At 36.8% G+C, this 26,530-nt stretch overlaps 1 protein-coding gene across 3 annotated transcripts in view; it reads right to left on the bottom strand.

Moving 5' to 3' along the window:
* The window catches only part of NOD2 (nucleotide binding oligomerization domain containing 2), a 1,141,123-nt gene that overhangs the window by 34,339 nt on the left and 1,080,254 nt on the right, over positions 1 to 26,530 (bottom strand). For all 3 annotated transcript variants that reach the window (XM_044081989.1, XM_044081990.1, XM_044081991.1), the window contains one exon: positions 7,649 to 7,732. In XM_044081989.1, the coding sequence (XP_043937924.1) occupies positions 7,649 to 7,732 (84 nt within the window). The remainder of the gene's footprint in view (positions 1 to 7,648; positions 7,733 to 26,530) is intronic.

Genomic DNA, 26,530 nt, shown 5'->3' with positions numbered 1-26,530 from the left:
CTAGCTAGTGCTTACCACTCCCACTGATAAGCTAGAAGGCTTCTCTCCAACACAGAAAGGGTTGGGGGGCTCAGAAGCTTACATACAGTCCTGGATACAGCAAATCTGTATCTGGACTAGACTAGTTACAGGAAAGGCAGGAAGAGCGCAAATGTGGGCTTTTAAACCAGAAAGTTGAAAGTGATGGAAAAACTGCCCAAACAGCCAATAAACTACAATTTATGGGCCAGAAACCACTCCCCTTGTGGTAGATAGGCTACCTAGTGATTTCCGCTCCCACTGACAGGCTTACACACAAACCCTTAAATTAACAAATAAATCAGCCACACATTTTTGAAAATGAGTAAAATGTCTTTATTGAGTTATAAAATAAACCAGTACACTGTAAGATTAAATATAACACAAAGAAGCACTGGACAGAGACACAGACAAAGAATGCAATCAGGCAGATGGCATTCAGAAAATAATCACGGTCATCTTTTTGATCCTGATATTGTCATTAGCCAGAAATCTGCAGTACTATAGCTACACCTTGATTTTAATAGCATTTAACTGTTGAAAGATACTCACAGGCAATAAATTCCAGACATGAGCACTCTGAGTCTAAAAGTCTGTCGTGCACAGGTTTACACAGTTTGGTTGAAATATTTCTAAAAAATAGCTGCTGGTGTGGCTCTCTATGACACCCCAGGGGTATTTCTTCTGTTTAATAGAAGTGAATGCAGGTAGCTAGCCACCTGGATGATGTTTGCTTGAAAACATGCCATCCTTGCTTTCCTTACATGAAGGACATAAACAGCTGATTTGACAACCTCAATTCACTTTTCTTGATATACTAGCATGCAGTATCTTGTCTTCCTTAGTCTGTGGCCTAGGAGAAAAGAAAGAAAATTACTGTCAATTCTGATACAACCATGGACACAAAAGAAGGGTTTGCTCAAAGGCTCACTGTTTCCCTTGGAAGTACCATGGAGAACTCTCAATACAAGAGCACTTGAAGTCCATAGATCATTCAGGTTGAAGTAATAGCCACATGAACGAGAATTTGGTGCCACAGAAGTAATGTAATCAAAGGAAGCTTAGTTTTCCCACTTCAAAATTAAGTTGGCATGGAGGTATCGCATGTCTCCTAGGAGGTGCTAGAACTGCTTCCATTGTTGAATGGCAGTCCAAGGTGGCACACACATTGCAATGGTTGAAAGAAGCCGCTGGACACAGGCACAGCAGAGCCCATTTTAGAAAAGTTTTGCTATACACTTCAAAACTACTGGCTCTGTAGCTGTTGTGTCAGAATCTTCACTACAAGTAAGAGTCTCTAGTGCTGGGTTTTTTGGGATCATGTCTCCTGAGATCAGAGGGACATTCCTTAAAATGTATCAGGCTGAGAGTATCCAAGTATCCAGTCTGAAGCACTACAAATGACCCTTCCTCCTCAGTAAAGAGGTCATACAGACCAGCTCAGAAAAGCATAGTCCACTATATCCCTTCTTGTCATCCTTGGGGATGAAAGGAATTGGTGAAAAGGCACACACTGACCATACCCATTTACATGGGAATCAAACAAAATTTACTCAGCTGCCATTTATTTTTCATTGAGCATAGGGCTACCACAGGAGATTCCCACCTCTGGATCCAGGAATTTTTTTTTTTTTTTTTTTAAACTTGAGTCATTCTCCATTTGTGGTCACTGCGGTTGAAGATGAAGGCCTGTCTGGGAAGGTTTCTCCTTGGTTATTACTACATTGTGTACAACTGGCACAAATGAATACCAGCTACTGACAGCTTATGTATCACATTAATGTGGTACAGTTGGTACTGTCCTTCGATGCTCCTGGTTATCAGGCTGTCTTAAAAGCTCGCTAGGTTAGGTGAGGGATGCCACTTCCTGTAAGTTGATATGTTGCTTTATTATGGAGATGTTCCACACTCCCTTTACCTATAGGTAAGCAGTACTGGTTACATTGCTGTACATGAGATGTCTGTGGTCAAGATGTGTGTACCTTCTAGGGATACAAAGGCAACTTCTGGCTGCTTAAAACTTGGCAAGACAACCAGCTAATGTCAACCCTGAAAGAGACAATTAAGGTCAATAATTTGTAAAAATGGTGACCATGTTGCTTCAACAAATTTCTGGAGTACTAATGCTCCCTCCTCATGTATTCTGGCAAGGATAACCATCAGCATAGATGTTGACATGTACGTTAAGCTTTCAGGAATGCCTGAGCCGACTTTGCTGATTTTGGACCAGAAAAGGAAAGAACTGCTCCAAATAAACAGCTTTGCTATATGGTAGGAACAGTCTGCTCAATTTTGTGTTTAGTGGGGTCTCAAAGGATCCCTGGAATCCCTGGTGAAAGATTCAGAAAAACCTAGGCCAGTTAGACAACCTTTGGAGTACTTCAGACCCTCTGCACTTCTACTGAAACTGCTTGGTGTCTTGGGAACTGAGGGGCAAATCCTGATATCCAAGCATTTGGTTAACACTCTGAATGCAGTGGAAAGATCAAATGGCAAGGAGGTGAACTGAAAATAGATATGTCCCTCCTTGACCCTCAAGTATTGTCTGTCTTTTTTGTGTGGGGATATGATACACTTCCTTCAGATCCAAGGTAATCAAATACTGTTTTAATAAAATGAGTGGGTATGGTGCTTGCAGGGTTAACCTCTTGAATATGGTTTCATTCAGAAACTTGTTCAGTCTGAATAAAAGTAGTAAGTCTCCACTGGCCACCTTTTGGGACTAGAAGAAACTTGGAATAAATGTGTTTCTCTTACTCCACCAGAGGGGAAATTTCTACATCTCCACATGGTAAAAGCTGACTGGGAATTGCTGCTATATCTCTACTTAGTTTAGGGGGATGGGAGGCATAGAAAAGGTTTTGAACTGTATTCTGTAGCCTGAGGAAATAATCCCCCTTAGTCAGTTGTTTGTTGTTAAGCTGAACTAATTCTCTTTGAAGTAGGAAAGTCTTCCTCCCAGGATATATAGTAGGAGAGGTGGGGGGATGGAAAAGAGGGTATTGAAAGCATACTCTAAGTGTACTTTACCAACCTAGGAGAGAGAAGACTTGCTCTTCCTCCCTCCTACCTTGCTGCCAGTGCATGTGAAGCTATCTTTCCAGGCTTGCTTCTTGTTAAAAAACTTATTTTGTTTACACTGATCAGCTTTAGAATATTTCCTTTAGAAAGGCCACTGGTTTGGAAGGTAGTTCCTACTTTACCTTGCAATGTTGCAGCAGGGATAAAATTGCCCGACTCAGAGGTTTTCTGTTTCTGTTCTAGTTTCTTAAATATTTCCTTGGATGTCCAAACAACAAATTTTTATCCAAAGATATATCCAATAGTCCATTAACATCATTAAGTGGCGGACTGATTCATAGCCAAGCATGCCTACATATAACTGTCCTTGTTGCTGCATTTTTACTGCAGACATTTTTTTCATCATAACTATACTTTCTGACATGTTCTCTACCTTAAAAGCCATCTGGGTCAGTTGACATAACCTGTCCCCTGCTGTCTCATCAGATATTTCTTCTGTTATGTCCTTTGTCTGCCTGAGAATTGCACCCTCATACTTTATTTGAATTTGTTCACTGGAGTAGAACTCTGGTCTCAATGGACCAATTTCAGTCTCAGCCTGGAATTTTATACAACTTTATTATGTACATTTGGTAATAAGTGCCACTAAAGCAGATGCATTATAAACATGCACCCCAAACAGCATTAATACTCTGCTCTCCTTATCATTAGTCAGGGGGCTGTGACCTGGAGCCAGTCTAGATTCTATTGCTGCATCCAAAGCTATTTTTTAGGGTCTATATTACATGAATGAGCGATCAAAATGTCGAGTACAAGATACTCTACATACTTGGATCAACCGTTCATGTAATCAGAACCTCCAAATGCTGAAATTTGGAGTTCCGAAATGTTTTGGTCGGCCTTCCTGGTGAGTGCAGCATGTGACGTAAACATGCTACACTGTCAGGAATGGCTTCGTAAGAGGCTGCTTTATTTAATATACAAACTCCGAGATCGCTGTACATTGGGGAAAGGGCAATTTCCTGGTAATCGCTTGCATAATTACCAGGAAATTGCCCTTTCCCCAATGTACATCGATCTCGGAGTTGGTATAGTTAGTTGGGGGGGTGTGAGGGATTTAAAAGTATGTGTGTTTGTGTAGGTGTTTGAGTGATGTGAGTGTGTAGGGGATTTGTATGAATCGGTTGTATGTGTGTGAGTTGTATGTTTGGAGTGGGACAAACAAAATCTTCCGATTTTGTTTTTTTCAGTGTTTTTGGGTTTCGATGACATGATCGAGTGATCAAAGTATGTCGAGCATGTTGTACTCGACATTTTGATCGCTCGTTCATGTAATATAGACCCTATTTTTTATACAGGTATTGATATGTGTACTGCACACTTGTGTTTGGGGGATGGATTCTAGGGGTGCAGATCGGAATTCATCTTCATACACCTAGGACAGTGAGAGTACAGCCAATTGTCTCAGCTCCTCTATATGCAAGAGGTCCAGGTACTTGTTATACAACTCAGACTTGTTTTGGATGTCACTTAAAATGCTCCCTCATAACATTTAATGTTTTTCCAAAGGAAACAACTTCCTGACAGGACCCCAAAGATAATTTTTTTTCACTGTCAGAATCGTAGCCTAAAGGTGAGGGGATCATTGTCAAATAAACCAAATCCTCCTCATCCAGGTCTGAGTTTGAGAAATTGGGGGAGAGAATTCCCTCTTTATTTTCACTGAGGAAGACAAATCTACAGCAGAAGGCTGTGCTGCATGATGGCTAATTGTGTGTCATGCAACCATGTATTCCTTGGAAATTTTCTTATAACTGAAAGCAGCAAAAAATGGGATATCTATCAGCAGAGCAGGTATCTGGTTCTTTGGTATATATCCTTTAAAAATACAGAGGGTCTTCTCCGTGGAGACATATTTATCCAGATAACTCATGAGCTCTCTACAGCCTATGGCAATAAAAGTTTAGGAATATCCTACTGGAAGAACTTTTCTGATACTGTAGCCAAAATCTATGAAGGATTGATATCTGAATGCCTGAAAAGTGGAATGTAGCCTGGAGATGTCACTTGCTTCAGCAGAGACTTAGCAAAGAATATGAGACAAAATCCCACTGTCTGCCTCCAAAGGGACTAGAACAGGTAAAGAGGCAGGTGGAAGTAGGGGACTGACATCCCCAGATGCAAAGCCCCCTTGAAGGGTCAGTGTGGTCTTTCATTCCCTCCTGACTGGTTCTTTGATACTTATTTGGCTTCTCCATTTTGAGGTGTCTACTTTCCCTTTCTTCCAAAATTTGGTGTCTGTAGCTGTAGGTGGTGGGTTCTTCCTTCTGGAGAATGGGCAAATCCCAATAACATAAACTTTTTGCGCTTGAGAAAGACCTGTAGACTCTAAGCCCAGTGAAGAAGTATTTCCTTGTTAAATTCAGTGCACTGTTTGCACATGGAGATGTGGTGGTTCTCCCCAGTCAGAAAAGCCTCTGGATGTGATATTGTTTAGTGAAACACATCTTCAAGAAAACTTAATAGGGATTTTATGTGCCTTAAAACATGCTAGTCCCCACAGCAGTGCCGTCATAGCTGGCCTTAGGCTTAGGCCTACTGGGCGGCTGCCTAGGGCGCCGCTCTAGCAGGGGTGCTTTTCCACTATTTATGTGGTGTAGTAAGACAAGGATGGGGGCACCAGGAAGTGTGGTAGGGGGCGCCATGGAGCCCTTTTGCCTAGGGCACCAGTTGACCTAAGGCCGCTCCTGAGTGCCGTTACTGTTAATACCTCAATTTCAAATGTCTACGATAAACAAAATAAAATTACTGGGAATTTGCCATTCTCACCTGGAAGGAATTGAAAGACAGACAAACTAATGACAATTTTCACTGGGAAGGAACTGAAGGTCAAACTAATGACCGATCATTTCTTATAGCAAAAAAAACAAGAGAAAATGGCTTGAGCTGCTCCACATTTTAGACATGCATTGGTTTGACATGCTGGGCTAGGGGAGGCATCCAGCTCCTCTTTAGAGGTACCTGAAAATATCTGGGAATTAGACCAGAAGGGTTGATGTTCACCTGTAGCTAATTGCCAGGGGATAAGGAACCACAGTGTAACAATGATCTTTATGATAAACATCACCAGTTTTATACCTTCAAAAACATCTTTCGTGGTTTATATTAACTTCTAAAAATAAAAGAAGGTTCCACAGTGTTGCACCAATGTATTTTTAATAAAAAACAAAGCTTTCAGACATAAGTCCTTCTTCAGTGTTAATGAAATTCCTATACAGATATTTATACATACATATATCTTTACATACATTTTGGGCTGTTTATGAAATATATATGTAAGTGAATCAGTTGAAGATGTTTGTTTTCAGTTTATTTGGCAATAATACATATATTTTTATGAGTCACTGAATAGGATATTATATGTCCCTTTAAGATCCTTCAGTGAAAAAGTTGATTAATTGCTGTTTTTAATGGCTTGATTAAGCTTTGTTTATGATAGGTAGGCTGTGTCATGTGATGGTTGATTTTTATGTATAAAGGATATGTTATCTGTGTAGGAATTTCATTAACACTGAAGAAGGACTTATGTCTGAAAGCTTTGTTTTTTTATTAAAAATACATTGGTGCAACGCTGTGGAACCTTCTTTTGTTTTTGGACTTTTATGTTTTTTGTTGTTGGTTCCACTTTATCATTGGTTCACTTTGTGATTGTTTATATTAACCTCTGCCAGCAGAATCACCAAGCTACAAGATTTTGTGTCATTGCAATCCCACTCTCACCTTCCAATATGACAGCATATTTTCATGGTGAATCCGAAGATGATTTTCACTGGTAATCTTGACCAACTGATTCACTTGTCGGTCATCTTCTGGGGGGAGAAACTGCATTGTATACAACATGGTCACCATCAGACTTAGTTGCAGATGCAGTTTTAGGATTTACTAGATATTTTGCTCTGTTAATGTTTTGCTGTTTGTCACTCTGCTGTCTTCATTCTTATAGACCTGCAAAGAGACCATCTTATTGCAGGTTACCTGTTATAGCCAGGTGCTTCATCTTATCTGTTTGAGTTGTGACAGTTTGGTCTGATACATAGTTGTTAATACAAACGTGAGCTATGGTGCACTTTTCTCCGTTTAAAGCCAAGGACAAGATGAATGTATGTATAACTATAGTAAATGATCCACAGTTTTCCTGCAGTTGTTGAGCAAGAGAAGAATAATCTGAGCAGGATTTAGGGGATAAGGAAAAGCAGTGCTGCATAGCACAGACTTGCAGTTCATTAACAGAGTACTGCATACAAATCTAAAGTCCTCCGCTGAGATTGATGCATTCAGGCAGCACACCTTAAAGAGACACAGAGTGGTGGGCATCTCCTTAAAGTAACAAATTCACAGTGTAACAAACATATGTGAGGAGGCGTGCCTTATCCCCTGAAATAAACATATTAGTGGCTAGTTAGTTTCTAGTGCCTACAGTGAAAAGTGACAAAAAAATAAATGCATCAAAAAAGTCATATTATTGGTTATGGTCAGACCATGCAGAATGGAAACTGCTGTAAAAAATTCTAAAACATGAAAGGCAGTCAGTTAGTGATTTGTGACTTACCAAACTGATTTTATGGTGGTGTTGGATTCAAGCTTTTCAAGAAGGTACATAATGCCACGGGTGGTAATTCTATTATTTGTAAGTCTAGGCAATAGAGAACAGAAAGTCAAACAAGTCAATATATTTTGCTAAATATAGTGCAAGTTTCTTCTCTCATATTACATTTTGTCTTTTTTCTAATATATAACCATTTACCCTTTTTCATTTTGTTAAGCAAGCATCAGCACACATTTAATTGCACACAATATCTGCTTCATGCAGACATTTTTTATTTGAGAATATGCATTCATTTTCAAGAGTTACTAATAATTTATGAGAATTATGTGTGGGATTCCAAAACAATTTATACTTGGGATAGATCATGTTCTACTTCCATGTCCCAAACATCTGCTCCGGCAGTCCTCTGGACATGTATTCAAATAAGCTGCCTATGGACTCCAACTTCAGTATCTTTCCCTCTTATTCTTCTTATCCAGCTTGACTAAGGATGTTATCAAAAATTATGTTGATACATGATCTAGGGACCTGTGGATACTCATGACCAGTACAGGCTGTCTGGGATAAGACTGCAAAGATGAGATTCAGTTAGAGTGACATTTTCTTACACAGATACCTCTTCTCCATACCTTAGAGAGTTCCCAGGAAAATATTTAACTTCTTTGGGACTAGGCTCAATTTGTGGAGGTCTAAAGAGAAGTCCAAGTTGGTAAGGCAATCCCAGTCATGTAAAAAAAAATGGCTGCTCCTTTCATTGAAGGGGACTTGATCAGACAGTCATGTCATTTATATAGGGGTAAATGTAGATCCCCCTCACATCCTTAAACAGGCAAAAACTGGTGCAATGTGTTAGATTTTATGAATATTAGTCTGAAATTAATTATGTTGTAAATATGCTGAAAGAAAAGGCTTGCTTAAATGCAGAAACATAGTTTAGTAATATGTGATCAGCAGTCATACTAAATGACCATGGCTTGGAAAAGGAATCTGCTGAATGGACATTTTTCCCTTACAGACTTAAAAACAGGATGTATGCAAGAGCAAAAATGTAAAATCTGCTTTTAAAGAATGGACAATGACACTGTGACAATGTGTTTTCTCAAAAATATGTTTTTCTGCATGAAAAACAGGATATGGCACAAGAACAGATGTTTTATACAAAGATCCAAATAAAATACAGGATGTTCACACTGTCAAAAAAGCTGATCTCTGACAATGTGTTTCTTCAAAAATATGTTTTTCTGCATAAAAAACAGGATATGCTTATCAGCATTGGCACAAGAACAGATGTTTTTGTACACAGATCCAAATAGAATACAGGACAATGTGTTTCCTCAAAAATATGTTTTTCTACATGGACATCAGGACACTGTTACAGGATATTCACACTGTCAGAAAAGCTGGTCTCTTACAAGACATTGTTAAACAAGGAAGCTTAGTATTGTTTCTACAGGATAAGCAATTCTCCAAAAATAGAATACCAAGAGGACTAAAACTGTATATAAGAGCTGTATAAATCCAGTTATGTTAGAGGTATGGTAGGGACTCATGTGTCCTAAGGTAAATGTTATATCTCTCACATCATCTGTACTATATGAGAAGTAAAGTTGGAACAGTACTTTTAAGCTGCAACGTGGCTTCGTTTGGTTTATTATAAAAAGTTATTTGTTACTGCTCTCTAAAGTTGATGCTGCAAAGTATATTCTCTCATCAGTGTATATTCTGCAAGTTTCTGTATGCAACAGACTGTGAATGCAAATATAACCAGACTTTGAATTTTAGCAGAATCCAGCCAGCAAGACTGAGTGTCTTAAGAACACTGCAAATCCATCACACCAAGCAAGTAAGGAGCAGCAAGCAAGTAAGAGCCATATAATTTTTTCAATGGCGAGGCAGCTGAGTGCCTAGCACCATATAATTTTTTCAATGGCAAGCTAGCCTGCATTTGAACCTACAATCTGCATTCAAACATAGGAGGAGTGATGGTAAGCCCTGCAATGGGTCACTTCAGTCACATTGCAGTAACTAACATTTGTACGTATGTGTAAATCCTAAACAGAAGTATTCCAGTTTATGCAGCTTGCAGTAGTAAAGTTTTTTAGACGTCTACAATCCGGAGTGAGACTAGTTCAAGAAATTCGCAGTGCCATAAATTCTTCAAGAAAAGGGGGATATCCACTAGCCCAATAGTTCACTGCCTGTTGTGCTTTTCCAGCTTCTCAAGTGACTTTGAAAAATTTCCAGCCATCTGCAACAACAGCCTGATCACCTGTTTTCTTGCTCACTGGTAAGACTTTTTTCTACGTCACATTTTTTTTTTAGTATGGATGCTATTCGACGGTTTGGATATTAAACAGTTTGGATATTAGATTAAACAGTATGGATATTTTCATGCATAATTCCAGCAAATGTAAAAAATTGCTATGTTGGTATACACAGCATATTAGTAAATGTAAAACCTTATTAGGGCAGGTTGATAGTAAGGCATTATGCAAATGTATTACAATATTTGACTGGTATCTCAAAGAAAACCATGTGGAATATGACAAATGTTTATTGTGTGCTTCATCAAAAACTGCATTTTGTGTATTATACCATAAAATAATATTGCATCATATTGCTAAAAAAATAGACTGTAAAGACAGATCTGAAGAATTAACTAAGGGTAAAGTGTTTCCATTACATTCTGATGTTGAACAGTTATGTCCTGTCACCACATGTGAGTCAAATCAGTTACTGATAAACCCCCTAGTACATTTTGTTACAAAAGAATGTAGTAAACTTCTAAAAGACAGCCACAATGAGTTCAGGAAGCTTAGACAAGTTATACACACATTTTTTCAAAAGTGCTTAGGAGTTTCAGATTCAGCAGAACAGGCTCCTGAGACATATCAAGCAGACTATAAGGAAATTCTTCAACAGCAGTTGCAGGATAAAGAAAATAAATTAGCTGAACTGACGAGACTGGAAACTTCCTGCATACACAGCTAATCTGTGCAAAAGAAGTATATTTTATAATATGTTTATGTTTTGAAAATGGTTAAACATACATGGTAGGATGGTAGGATCTGATGTCTGGACAAATCATTCTTAAATGTATTACTTTCATTCAGTTAAAGCAAGACATCTATCAGTACTACAGTAAAGTAAAGCATATGAATGCCATTCATTAGCATAGTCAAAAGGTAAACAAAACTGTTCTAGTGTATTATAATATATAAATTAAATAAAAATAGATGAGTAAAAATTTAAAGTCACAATACATGACATGCTTGTATAAAGATATACATATACAAGACAGACATGCATGTGTGTTCTTTTCATCTAGAGTACATCTGTTACAATACACAAGAATAACAGGCAGACAACAGCAAATACAAATAATATAAATATAAATGTGTTGGTTAAACTAATATCTATTTTGTTTTTTACAATTTGTTTATAATTATATAGTAACACCAAACAGTTAAAGTTCTGAATTTTAAAATGAAAATCACAGATGGTATTTGTCAAACAGTTTTTGTAAAATTAATGGCAGGACAGTTAAATAGATAAATAAATAAAAAATACTGAAATCCATGTAAGCTAATTGTAATGTAATATAAATGCATAGTTATGCAAATCACAATCACATTAAAGGAAAGATGCTAAAAGAATTAACTATAGTTTACAGAGTATGAAATGTGAGCTCAGACCTTCCTAGACTGAATGAATAGTTACAGGAAATGCTGGAAAGATAAGATAAACAACAAGACTGATTGCCAGGCAAGTTTTTCCAAAGCATCATTGTTATTAAAACATATTTGTTAAAATGTTTACAAGCAACACTATTTAGTAATTGTCATAAAATGTCACAATTGTGCATATATGTCACTGATAATCTGTTTGCAAGTAAATGTTAAAAGAGAAGAAAAAAACCCTCAGTTGCATCAAGTACAGCCAGCAAATGGGCTATAGTATATATACAGTTCAAATCAATTGTGCAGGAGGGTGTAAATACCTACTAATGATCAAATCAGATAAAAGTCCATAGTTTGTTAGTAACCTAATAAAATAAATGTATAACCAAAGTGTTGGTCTGACATACATTCTATTCTCACAGCATAAAGCAGGTAAACAGTGCTGAAGTACTACAGGGGGAGGGATACTTTCTCAGTTTTACACTGACTGTATAAGGGGGAGGGGCACTTTCTCAGTTTTACACTGACTGTATAAGCAGTACTGCACAAGGGTCTGAAATAAAGCTACAGAAAAAATAAACAACAAGGATCTAAAATAAAGCTAGAGGAAAAAATATCTCATTCCTTCTTGACAATACTCTTTTATGGGGAAAACAGGTATTAGTGTATTAGAAATACTGGTAAACTGGATTAAACCTGACAGGATAAGATATTTTACAAGTTGTTAATAGCTATTATAATGGTTATTATTGTATTGTTTTGTATTAAATTGTATTTACAACCTGTTAAATTGTAAAGCTATACAAGAGATGGTTTAAAAAACAAGAGATGATTTAAAATTGCTTTATTAAAGCTATACAAGAGAGAATAAAGATATGCAAAATGCACAAATGTTTCTAATAGCAAGAATGGTCACTATTTTTAATATGTTTTTGGCAAAACAATGTTGGTATAAAAAAGCATCAATGTTTCTAATTGCTGAGTATGTAGTTTAAAATAACAGGACATATGGATATGGTATCAATTCCACTAGATATTTCTAAAGAGACATAAACATTTTCCAAGATTTTGCTCAATATTAATGTTATTAAATTTGTAAGATTAGACTAAATGTACTTTACAGTCTTTGTATGTACAAATGTAGAAAATTTCAGTAGAAATGATAGTCTTTGTATGTACAAATGCAGAAAAATTCAGTACAAATGAAATTAATGTCTAGTAATGAATATGTGTGAAAAAAACATATTTAAAGAAAACTATGGGTCCAGGATACCTACTAGATTAAAATGCATAAATAGCAAACAGTCTGTGTAAATACATACTGATCAGGATACATTGTAATAAGTTCAAAACTAATTTGTCAAGTTGTAATATCACTGGTTTTACCCCAGTAAAATAATTGCTTTCAAATATTTATTATCTAAGCCCAGTTCAGTATTTTACCAAGATGTTAATGAGTAGTTCGAAGACATGATCACAATGTTATGGTTAAAATGACATTGAAACTGTATATTTTCAGAAGTGTATAAATGCTTGCAGAAGCACATGGTTCTAATCTCTTATAGTTAATTCAACAGTTGCAAAGAGTTAATGAAACAGTTCTAAGTCATAAATGAAATTCTATGATTGCAAAAGAATAAATTGATCAAGTTAAACTAAAAAGCAGACACAGCTCATAACTGATAAAATATTTTTACAGAATGGTCTGCAAAAGAAAAAGTTTGAAATACATTCAGTTTTTGTAGTAATACTTAATATCATTGTATTAACTATGTAAAATTGCATTTTGACTTGTATCAAAAAAACTAAAGGTTTTGTTTCTTAATGTGTTTTCTATATAAAATGTTTTGAGTATGTTTAAAAACAGAGGGAATTGTTAGATTTTATGAATATTAGTCTGAAATTAATTATATTGTAAATATGCTGAAAGAAAAGGCTTGCTTAAATGCAGAAACATAGTTTAGTAATATGTGATCAGCAGTCATACTAAATGACCATGGCTTGGAAAAGGAATCTGCTGAATGGACATTTTTCCCTTACAGACTTAAAAACAGGATGTATGCAAGAGCAAAAATGTAAAATCTGCTTTTAAAGAATGGACAATGACGCTGTGACAATGTGTTTTCTCAAAAATATGTTTTTCTGCATGAAAAACAGGATATGGCACAAGAACAGATGTTTTTATACAAAGATCCAAATAAAATACAGGATGTTCACACTGTCAAAAAAGCTGATCTCTGACAATGTGTTTCTTCAAAAATATGTTTTTCTGCATAAAAAAACAGGATATGCTTATCAGCATTGGCACAAGAACAGATGTTTTTGTATACAGATCCAAATAGAATACAGGACAATGTGTTTCCTCAAAAATATGTTTTTCTACATGGACATCAGAACACTGTTACAGGATATTCACACTGTCAGAAAAGCTGGTCTCTTACAAGACATTGTTAAACAAGGAAGCTTAGTATTGTTTCTACAGGATAAGCAATTCTCCAAAAATAGAATACCAAGAGGACTAAAACTGTATATAAGAGCTGCATAAATCCAGTTATGTTAGAGGTATGGTAGGGACTCATGTGTCCTAAGGTAAATGTTATATCTCTCACATCATCTGTACTATATGAGAAGTAAAGTTGGAACAGTACTTTTAAGCTGCAACGTGGCTCCGTTTGGTTTATTATAAAAAGTTATTTGTTACTGCTCTCTAAAGTTGATGCTGCAAAGTATATTCTCTCATCAGTGTATATTCTGCAAGTTTCTGAATGCAACAGACTGTGAATGCAAATATAACCAGACTTTGAATTTTAGCAGAATCCAGCCAGCAAGACTGAGTGTCTTAAGAACACTGCAAATCCATCCCACAGCAAGTAAGCTCCAGCAAGCAGCAGCAAGCAAATAAGATCAATGTAATTTTTTTCACAATGTATTTGGGGAAACCTGGGTAACATTAGCAGGTTAAAGTAGGCAGACGAAATCTGCAAGTGACTTTAGCTTAGCCTGTCTTGAATTCCAGATACTGTCTGTATTCATTGTGAATGGGTATGTGCAAGTATGTATCCTTTAAGTAGAAGATTACCAGAAAAGCCCCCAGTAGCAATAACAAGAAAATATAGTGCAAGGGAGCATTCAAAATTTGATTAGCTTTAGAAATTACTTAGTTTGGAGGGTTCAAGATGGGGTCATCAGAGCCCATATTTCCTTGGGAAAAGGAAAAAGTCTGCAATAAAATCCATGTCCCTCTTTCTCTTTAGTAACTTTCTTCATGGCATAACAGTCAGTCTGCTATGTTAGCATGTCCAGTGACAGCTATGTCTGAGTCCTGGGGGACTAAAAGGATGGCCATAAATGGTGAAATTACTTTCCATTCTATTTTGTAACCTAAGAAATAATGTGCATCACTCATTTGTCAAAGGCCAAGTTAAACCAGTTCCCCCTGAAATGTAACAGCCTACCCCCCCACCCTAAGAAGCTGGAGAAAAAATGTAGTGAGGGAGTACAAGGTGGAAGAGGACGGAACAGGAGGTACAATCAGTACTGGCTTGAAATTTCTTTAAGGGAAGGGCACATAATATTACTTTCCCTACCTTGCTGCCTTCCTCTGTCATCCCTCCAGCCTTCCTTTTTCTCATATCATTCATATGATTGAACTGCTAGATATTTCTTGTGAGGTAAAACAAAAAAATCAACTTTCGATCCAAAGATGTTTCCAGAAGCTGCCTTTAACATCTTCAAGCAGAGGCTGCAGTCTAAAGCCACTCTATTACCATCACAGTACCTGTTGCTGTCCTGCAGGAATCTACAGCACCAAATCCATGCTTAATAACATGCTTATCCACTCCTCGTGCAGCCTGGGTCAGTCTGCACATGCAGTACTACAAGGCTTCACTTGGGATGCCTGAGTCCATACTCTCAATCGGTTTCAATACTTCCCTTTGGTATTTTATAATGTGTATTTGTCAAATTATATCCATAATTGTCAGTATAGAAGAAGTACAGATCTTCCTCTCCAAGTGGTCCAAGATCCTGATCTCTTTGTCATCTGGGAGTGTACTAAGAGCTACAAGTTTGAATTCTCAAAGAACCTCCAAGTAGACCACCAGTGGGTCACATTTTGTTGGTAGAGATATTTATAAGTATTTTATATCCTATAAAATGTATCAGGTTTTTGGGTGCGCATGGCTAGGAATTTGGGCCTGGCAATGCTGACTCGAAGTTGACCTCAAATGAATGTAGGACCAGGAGACACCCAGAGGTGTACATTCATCCCTGTTTAACTGATCCATGTTTTATTTCCTAGATTCTGACACCTCTTTGGAGCCTTATCTAAACTGTTTACTCATGGGGTATAAGGTATCCCTCAAACATATACTTGGTGGAGGAGCCCAAGGAGAAAGTCTTCTCATCAGATGGAGTCATGACATACTGGACAGGAGATCTGCAGTAGACAACATTTTACTGCTGTTTCTAGCTCAGTGTTTGAAGAACTGCAATGGAGGAAGATTATATAGAGTAGATACCCTTCTTGGAAAGAGGAGGCACTCCAAACACAAGAGGATTATGTGGCTGGTGGGTTAATCGTCTGTCAGGCCATCTAATACTCATGAGAAAATCTAATGCAGTTAAAAGTAAGTTGAGTTGTTGGCACAGGGGTGGTGCCAGAGCTTTAGCTGTCAATCCTTCCTAGTCAATGAATGTCAAATTCTCTGTAGTATTGGGCCTACTAATTTTATCAGACTGGTCTTCCTCATTCCTTTTATCTATAGGAATCCTCATAAAATCCAATAGTTCACACAATTCCAGAGGGGTAACTAAGATACTAGAAAGGCACCCATCCTAGGCATTTATGTAGCCCATTATAAGTCCTGTATAGTAGTCCATAGCTCAGTCCCATTATATTTCTTTAAAAGGATCAAGAGAGAAAGGAACTGAGTACAAGAAAGGTATGAGACTGGTAGAAAAAGAGGCAAAACTTTCAAGGACTTATGTCCTGGCAGAGGTAGGAGATTTACCAGATATATGGCTAGCCTGGACCAAGGCCTCTCTAACTTTTTCTGGTTTGAGTAGACCCTGATGTTTCTCACCTTACTTTCTAAGGTTTTCTTCCTAAAAACAACACAGTGCTCATAGCAGGAGACCTGGTGATGATCTCCCATTGTGAATCCAAATCTTGCAGTCCATAATTGTGTAGAATAAAGCAAAACAAAATCACCACTCAGATAAAAAACTCTAGATTTTGTATATTAAGTAGCATGTGCAAAACCTGTAGGTGTCTTCTACAAAGACATTTTGAAAATTTTGTAACAGTTTATGGCCTTTTTTCATCTGATTTTGTTTTACCACAGACATTAAGAGAAAATTATTCTCAAAGCTAAACACTACTGAAAGCAGCGATTTTTTTTTTTTACCTCAGCATTTCTTTTCTGAGGATGCTAGCACTCCTGTTTCACTGTGTAAGATTTCACAGTATCAAGCCTTTTCATTTCTATAGTACACACAAACACAGCTCATTTTGCATATTTCTGTTTGACAACAGCAGATTCCTTTGGACACTTATTTTTTTCCTTACACATTTTATAACATTGTCCATTTCTAGCACAGACTGTACAGAATTTATTAAACACAGAACAAGACTTGTGCTTCATGCTTAAAGCCATACATGTTACAATCTGTAGTTAAAATGATTCAAACACTAACTTCCATGTTAGATCCTCACAATATTTTCTTTATTTCCATTACATCACATTATTTCTCAATTCTACCTTATTATTGTTTTTTTTCTCATTTTCCTCTGCTGCCTGCCAAACATCAGCCTTTCTGTGACTGACAAGCCCATGCATTCCTCTGTGGAGTGACAGCTAATGTAATGAAAGCATAATCTGTAAATATCATAACATGGAACTACGTCACCAAGCTCTATATCCAGTCTGACTTCTCTTGCTTTTAATTGTGTCTGTCCATGAGAATTGTGGGTCCCTACTAGGGAACACTACTAAACCATTGTACATAATCACTTTGCTTTATATTTCCTAATGTTATCTAACTTCTTGTGTAATCTATGTAAGTTTGTCTATGTGGAGCTTTTCTCCCCGGGCCTCCGCTGAAAGTGGACATGTATCCAGTTGGACTATCCCAGTAAACAAATGTAAGATAAATAAATAAATCATGGGAGGACATCATCTGGGCAGCTCATAGGGGCTTTGCTGCTATACCCCTAATAACTACTTAGTACAGCTCTTAACCGTGGCACAAAAATCAGGAACAAAGGCAAAAAATCAGGAAAAGATTTTAAATATTGCTTTCATATACTTAAAAAGTTGCTAGAACATGACATTTCCACTGGTGTGCATTTTCTGAAGGATATGATGTCTGAAACTCAAATGTCTGTTATCATTAAGTGACTGGAATCCTCAACTATATTTTTTTAAAGAACAGACCAAAAATATGACAGAAAATGAGAGATAGTCTGAAAAATCAAGAACAGTTGGAGCTATGCTCCCTGGAGGCTGATGTGTGCTCTTGCACAGGCAAAGCCCTGCTATGCTTTCACCTATGTGTGCACATTCCTGCACATGCCCAGTGAAGGCTAGCATGAAAAAATGGCTTGGCAGATCCAAGTACATGTTTCCTGGACCATACCCTGCCTGCCATGCAAATCTTCTCCAAGAAGTTCTAACAGAACAGTTAGACAGACCACCTTTCCCCTTTTTAAGTTTTCTAAATGTTTTGGGTTTGTAATACCATGAGAGGAATGGACCCCATTTCTAAGTCAGGGTACTATTAAAGTTCGTGAGATTATTACTGTTTCAAACTTTACAATGTATCCAGAATTGCAATCTACTGCAGTTTATATGGCGTTACATGCACTGGTACGTATGCAAGTGTGCTTGAAATTTATTTTTTATTAGCTCTCTTGATCCTGCTATTACTGGAACTAACTGGTTGCCTTTATTCTATAAGCTCTAGTTTATGCTTGCAAATCCTGGTATTTTATAACTTTGTGTGCCTTAGTACAGAAGGCACTATAATTGACAGGTATATCTATTTCAGTGAATAGTGTTACTTTTGTCATTTTTTCTTTGTCCACAACATCTTAGTTTCTTGCTTGCTTGCTTCTGGTGTCATGATTGTTGGTATTGGGTGATCCCATGTATTCAGAACTTCTTCACTTTTAGTAATTCTTTGTGGTTCAGGTTTCAATGCCTATCATCTACCTGCACAATGCAGTCCTTGCACAATTCCTAGCACAGTGGTTTTGCCATGTCATTGTGCCTTTCAGTATACAGAGCTCATCCATGAGTGTATCACAAAGAGTGACATTAAGAACAGCTCTTTCTAGCTCTGTAATATAAAACCTACATTTGTCTGTATATCCCAATTTTTCTGTAGACTTTGTAAACCAGTGTGTACACAGTCTGCTACCTTGAGCTGCCATTAACCTTTCACCTTTTGGTTAAATTCACTTCAAGAAGGGTGAGCCGATGTTTGATGCTCACTCCCACCCACCCTTCTGAGCTCCTCCATCTCCCACACTACAAATTGATCTCAGGTTATGTTTGTCATAGTCAGGGTTTCAGCCCCCTGTGCCATGGACACAGGCCTTATTTGACTGTTTTATCTTGCTCACTTATTCTAACTGTGTACTAGCAACTTTACTTACTGTGCACACATATGCAGCTTTTGATAAGGTTAGGTATGTGCCTCTTACATTTTTTACCACAATTTATTTGATCTCTTCTTAAAGAATAATGCATCTTATCATATTCACAGTCCTTGGTTCTTTTCTTCAGCTCAGTTGTAACATCTATAGTCTCTGTAGGACCTTGCTTGCTTCTGAGCTGACAATAATTACAGAATTTCTCTCCAAGTGCTGCAATTATGCATTACTTCTGATCAGGGGAAAAGTGAAAAAATTAAATATATTTATGTCATCTGTTCCAGCAACATGCAGGAATGTAGCACATAGAATCTTTTTAAACTTCCTGATTAATTCCCCTGTAGTAAGGAATAAATCACATTTCTGAATCTGAAGTTTCCGGTTTTCTGTCAAACTTCCCTAAAGCGTAATAATTTTACAAGGGTGAAGTTAAGGCTTGCTTCTGCTGAGAATACTTCTGTACTTCCATCTACAGCAACTCTTGAAAACAGATGTCAATCCTCATGTCTGAAAATATATTTCCTCCGTTTTGGCAGCTATTTCACCACCACTCTGTGACAACATGTCATGTCAGAAGGCTTAGCAAATAACACACAGTGCATATAGTCTAACTCCAATAAAATCTTCATTCCAGACTAAACTTATGGAACAATTGTGAACTAAAAGACATGCAAATCACTTTTGCTAACTTAACAGCCTTAAAGATATATAGCTGTTTGTAACAGATCACAAAGGTTGTCAGGTGCTCAGATGGTGCAGTGGTAACCTTAATGACCACTGAACAAACTCAGTCAAAACTAAAGCTCAGCACAGAATTAAAAACAAGTCTGAATGGGTAAAGAACAAAAAATATTTAATGCTTTTAAGTCAGAGGTACCAAACTGTCTCTCAATCAGGAAACTTCAGCTAAATCGGCCAAAGTTAAATTATCATATTATACAAGATAAAAATCACTATTTAAACCTCATACCTCCAGCCTTAGAAGATCCTATAAATCCTTTATCCCATATACTTATTCAGTACCCTTTTAAAATGTTCACAATGTCTAAAACCTAAAAGGAAATGATTTTGTTCTTGTACTGTCTTAATATCAAATCGATTCAGACGGTCAGATATGTGCAAGTAACCCAAAACCTATTTTCTTCATATTTTCCTGTTTTAGATGTTGAGTCCCAAGCATTCCATCAAAACATTGTCTCTAAGCCCCTGTATGCTAAAATTAAATTTTCTCTTAGACTTCCATAACATGCTGAGAAAAAAAAATCATAGTTGCCTTTATCTATCTACACATGGAGAGCTGACAAAGTCACATATTCTTTTTGAAATGATCTCCATTCTCTTTGCAATTTATTGGACAAGCCTTTAGTACCGGCATTCCCGAAAAGTTGCCATACTCAAGGCAGACCTCATCATGACAACTGCCAGGTTTGTACTTGGCACAAATCTAAGTTAAAAGTTATCAGTGTCTGCCAAACCTTTAAAACTATGAGATCAATTTACCAGATTTCATTTTAATACCAAAATTATAATTAAATCATTGTACTGCTCAATTTCACTTTATCTTTTTGAAATACATTTTCATCATATCAAATTACAAAAAATACTGTATTATGAAATTTTAGCTGTAACTTAGTCATCCCTACCAATCCCGCAAAGCTGCTCAGAAAAATCCTGCATCCTCAGCTGATCCTTTGCTTTAACGACATATGTTTTAATTTTAATGTCTTTGTATTGTGCACATCATAAATGTGCCATAATCTGTACATTACTTATCGATAGAATGAATAAAACTGGTCCCAGAAGAGACACTGCAGAATTCCTCTGTTCGTGTTTAACCAATTAACAACTCTTCCATAGATCTTTGTTCTCACTTTTCTATTAACAACTTCTGAATTCACCTGACAACATTCAGGTTCACCAGTTACACATTTTAATCAGTACATAATGGTCAGCAGTATCAAAGACCCAACTAAAATCCAGTATGGAAACATCTGCCTTTACCTGCTTTACTGCAATTGACACTAGTTACCAGAAGCACAGACAATTTGTGTTCACTGAAACTCATTTCTTATGAGTTTGCTTGACTTTAGGCCAAGTTTGACTTTCATGAGAACAGTCCTATAATCTGTTATTTTCTTTTATAATCTTACTAAATTCACTCTACAAGTTAATCAGTCTACAATCATGTCCTTAGTCCATCTGCCAGTTACAATCACTTGCTCACCCAGTATTCCTGACAGAGTACACTGCAAAGAATGTTTAAAGTCTGCCAACTCATTACACTTTGAAAACATATGCCCTGGGTACCTCTTTCTTCCCCATTACTCCTCCAATATTTCCCATCTACCTGAGGAAAATTCCTTTAAGTCTGCTTGGGCTAAAACAGGCAAAAATCCTAAATCTTCTAGATTCTGTTGTATATTTGGGAGACATACGTAAGGCCTCCCATTCTTCCTTTGTGAATTGCTTATCTAATCTCTCTTCCAATCTTTTCTGACTTCTGTCTGATTCCTATAGTTATCTTGCAATATTTTATGTCCTCTACTAATTATCCCCTTTTTAACAGAAGCTTCTGTTCTAGATTTAACTAAAAACTCAACCAGCGCATGTCTTTCATTTAGGATTCCCTGATCCCTTTCCTTTTGTCTATAGTCTGAAATCAATCCCTGATACAGAAGGCAATCTCTAACCTGCAGTCCAAATGTCTTCTTTGCCTCTTCTGATTATATTACCTTTCCCCTCTCAGATTATTTGTTCCCAGTACCTTGATTCTTTTGCCAGCTTCCTCCAGTAAATTCCAGCCCCTCTTGCCTATTGTCTGTACCCCTAATTGCAGTCATCCCTATTTGCATAATCTCCTTTCTCCATTCTCGTATTGGCTTAGTTCTTATTATACTTCCTACTACTTTATGAATATAATATTTTGTATGATAGCTGTTATTCTCCTTAAGAACCTGCATCCAAAATCTCACTCTTTAATTATTTCTTGACCCCCCCACCCCACTTCATCATCACCCCTTTCCATTTTAAATTGTAGCTTTCTGCTTGTGGTATGTATAAAAGCTTCAACTGTTCAACACTAAAATATTCATTCAAACCAGGTAATCCTAAGCCTCATTTTTTTATTGGAAAGCTAAACATATCCCACTTAACTCTTGCCCTCTTTCCCTCCCAGATAAAATCCCTCAACTGTTTAATTACTATCCACAACTTTTCCTCTGGTTGATAAAAAACATGCCTGACCTGTGTATAAAACTAAAGGGACAAAAACATTTCACTACTTGGATCTTGCTATCCATAACAACAAAGAGCTTCCAGTTCCTCAGTTTTTGTATTCTTTTATTCTCTTCCCACATATCCCTAGTTGTCATAACACAATCCTTTTTAATCCATACTCCCAAATACTTCACTTTCTCATGTCCCCATAAATATGGGCATTGCTGAACCAGTTCATGTATGGGTACAATGTTTTCAGCTATAGCCTTTGTTTTATCATCATTAATTTTATATAATGAAAAAAAAACGGAACTGTCTCAGACTGTTCAACAACACTGAGATATCCCTTTTTGGTTCTGTCAGGTACAAAATAGCGTCATCTGCAAATAAAGCCAACTTTTCCTTAAATGCCAAATCAATTATAGCCTTCATTTTCTGAGTCCCTTATTTTCTTCACCAATGGTTCTAAATATAATGCAAATAACAAATGGAAAACGTACACACCTGCCTGGTTCCTCTGTTCAGACACAATTTATCAGAGAGGAACCCTCCCACTTTGATTCTTGCCTCTGGTCCCTCACTCATATATCCTCCTAATTAACCTTATTATATCATGAAATACAAATGCTTCCATTGCTCTACTCATAAAATGTTAGCTTACTCTGTTGAATGCTTTCTTCGCATCAAGACCCACAATCAACAGTGGTACTTTCTTACATTCTGCTAACCTCTGGATTACCCTTGTTCTATTAATGTTGTCAAATGTTTGTCTCCCCTCCACAAAACCACATTAATCATATCTATCAATTTTGGCAACAGCTTTGCCATTCTTTTAGCCATTATAGACATAAACAGTTCATAATAATGTTTAAAATTGAATAGGGAAACAAACACAAAATGGACCACCTTAAACAAAAGGACTAGTGACATCAGAGGGGCAGAATCCACGAGCACTTCCCAGATCACTAATCAGGGCTTAGGAGCTAAACCGAAAGCTAGTGCTCCGCCCACTATTGAGTTCCCATTAGAGTTAATGCATAATGAATCCAACAGTAATAGTACAACCTTAAACATGATTGGATGTGAGGTGAATGCCAGAATCTGTTAACAATGGTGCCTCTGCATCTAAGGCGGTAGAAATAAATGACTCCATCAGATAGCAACCAGCAACTGATGAACTGTTTTTTCGAGTTCTACCCATCAAGTTATTGACTTCAGATTTTCCGGGAGACAGAGGAGGGCCATTGAACAGGGGACGATCATTCAACAGGGGTCGCAACAAGAGAAAAATGCATTTGGAATCACCAGTAACCAGAGAATACAAGAAAACATGGAGAGACTGAAGGAGAAAATAAGTATAGTGTGGAATATATCTTTTAGAGTTTTAAGTACAGATGAACTGAATGTTCTTGAGAAGGGTTTGTCCTTCATTCCGGCCCCAAAACTGAGGTAACTGATGCTATATTAGACTTACACGTTTGGTAGAAATATACTTTTGAAAATGTTGTTTAACAAGATGTAAATAATGACAGAAATCTGAATATGTTTAGGAAACCAAGTAGTTTTCTTCCACATAATCACCCTGTCATTGATGTTTTTAGGAATATATGTGAAAATGAACTATTTGAAGTACTTAACAGCACAGATCAGAAGAAGGGTGTTAAAGGAAATAATTTTTATAATTTTAACCCCTGGTGAGTGTGAAGCTTTGAAGAAATTACAAATGGATAATACAATAGTTATTAAACAGGCTGACAAGGGTGGACCTGTTGTTGTGATGGACAGTGAATTTTACTATGATTCCATGTATGACATGCTGCAGGATGTTTCTATTTATAAGAGTATAAGTTTTGATGAGATGAACAAAATGCTTACCATACTTGACAATGTTTTGTATGACTGTCTTTTAACTAATGTTATTTCATTAGATTTGTTCAATTATTTTAGGGTTCCTAAACCTCTGATACCTAGTATACATGGGCTCCCTAAAATACATAAGGATGCAATACATCCTCCTTTAAGTCCAGTAGTGTCAGGAAGGAATTGGTCAACAGAGCCTATCTCGATATATATAGACAAACATCTGAAGCCAGTAGTAGACAAAAATCTGAATATACTTAGAGACTCTAAGCAATTTTTGAAAGATCTCTTTGCATTTAAGCAAACATTTGAAGGTGATAGTAAGTCACTGTTGCTCGTGATACTTGATGCACATTCACTTTTCACTTGTATTCCTAACACCAAAGGAATAGAGTCCCTAAGAGAATATTTATTATATGACAACATTTACGATAGTAAAAATGTAGATTTGCTGTGCCTATTGATGGAATTAATCTTAGATAACAATGTCATCTACTTTAATCACAACCTTTACGTACAGAAGGATGGTATCGCCATGGGCACATCCACTGTGGAGAGCTATGCCAATCTTGTTATGGCGACATGGGAGGATAGGTATGTTTTAGATAAAAGTAGATGGCTACAAATAATGTTTTACAAGTGCTTTGTAGACTACCTTTTTTTGCTTTGGAGTGGTGATGCTACAGATCTAAGGAGCTTTTACATGGAGATACAGGAGAATACAAACTATTTAAATTTTGAAATGAAGACATCAGACAGTGAGACTGACTTTCTTGATGTCAAGATTTTCAAGGATAATATGGGAGGCTTGTCTACGAAACTGTTTAGGAAGGCTTGTTATAGGAACACGTTACTTCATAAAAACAGCATGCATACTAGGCACATTTTTAGAAATATAGTTAAGGGTCAAGCCCTAAGAACATCTAGGTTAACAGTGGATGATATTGAGTTTAGAAGGGAACTCTCTGAATTGGAACTTAGATTTAAGGAAAGGGGATACACAGATAAGGCAACTAATGAAATTTTAAGTAATTGCGACTGCATGGAGGGCTGATATAGGGAAACCTTATTATTCGATGCAACAGGAAAGGAGCATTAAATCTACACATAATAAAGGTATTATACGATTTTCCACATATTTCACTAGTGATGTGAATGTTATGACAAACATTATTAAGAAGCATTGGCCTATTTTGACACAAAACCCTGATATTAGGTGGGTAGTTGGAGAAGAACCCAGCTTTTAATTTAAAAATAAAAAATCTTTGAAAAGGCTCTTATTCTACCTAAAAGAAAGGCAACTGTTTGATAACTGTTTCCCACAAGGTACTGTACCTTGTGGAAATTGTAGTCAATGTGAACATATAGATTGTTCGGGGAAATTTAATCACCCTGACTTAAACAGAAACTTTAGCTTTGATGTAACAGCTAACTGTAACACGTCTGATTTGGTCTATCTCTTTATATGTAACCTGTCCACTGCATTTTACGCAGGGAAGACAAACAAGAAACTAAGATTTAGGATTAGGGAGCATTTAAGACACATTAGGAATGGCACCCTTACAAATGCTTTAGCAAAGCATGCATGTAGTGAAGGATAACCACAATTTTAGATTTTTAGTGGTTGAAAAAATCAGGAAGAATGATAGAGGGGGTGACATCAGTAATCATACTGAAACATCAGAAACTAGGTGTATTATAAGGTTAAGGGCAAATAAAGGGAAGGGGATGAAATGACAGGAGTCCCCTAAAACCTGTATTAAAAATAGGAAACTGTTTAAATAAATGTGTCACATTGGCTTTCGTTGATATTCTCTTACTTTAAGTGTTTGATTTGTTGAATAATTAGATAATTGTTTTTATCTTTTGACAGGATGTTTTTTAATTGGCGTATGTATAAAGATTCACTTGCTGCTAAGCTTTTGATATGGTCTGAAGTGATTTGAAATATCACAAAAGCACTTACCAACTTGGAAATACAACTCTTATTTGATTTTAACATCTTCAATTTGGTTTTAATACTTTCAGCACTGTGGCACCTTCAAGACTTGGTTGGTTTACTGTTTATTTTGCGGACTGTTACTGATTGATTTATCTTGGCCGCTAGCTTGTTTGTGTTTAATGATTCTAAATATAATGCAAATAATAAATGGAAAAAGTACACACCTGCCTGGTTCCTCTGTTCAGACACAATTTATCAAAGAGGAACCCTCCCACTTTGATTCTTGCCTCTGGTCCCTCACATATATCCTCCTAATTAACTTTATTATTGTATCATGAAATACAAATGCTTCCATTGCCCTACTCATATAATTTCAGCTTACTCTGTTGAATGCTTTCTTCGCATCAAGACCTACTAACAACAGTGGTACTTTCTTACATTCTGCTTCCCTCTGGATTACCATTGTTCTATTAATGTTGTCAAATGTTTGTCTCTCCTCGACAAAACCACATTGATCCATATCTATCAAT

Source organism: Protopterus annectens, chromosome 8.part1, assembly GCF_019279795.1.
Source record: "Protopterus annectens isolate FY-2018-M chromosome 8.part1, PAN1.0, whole genome shotgun sequence".
Lineage (NCBI taxonomy): Eukaryota > Metazoa > Chordata > Ceratodontiformes > Protopteridae > Protopterus > Protopterus annectens.
The sequence above is the reverse complement of the archived record's forward strand: the minus strand, read 5'-3'. Positions and strand labels throughout refer to the sequence as shown.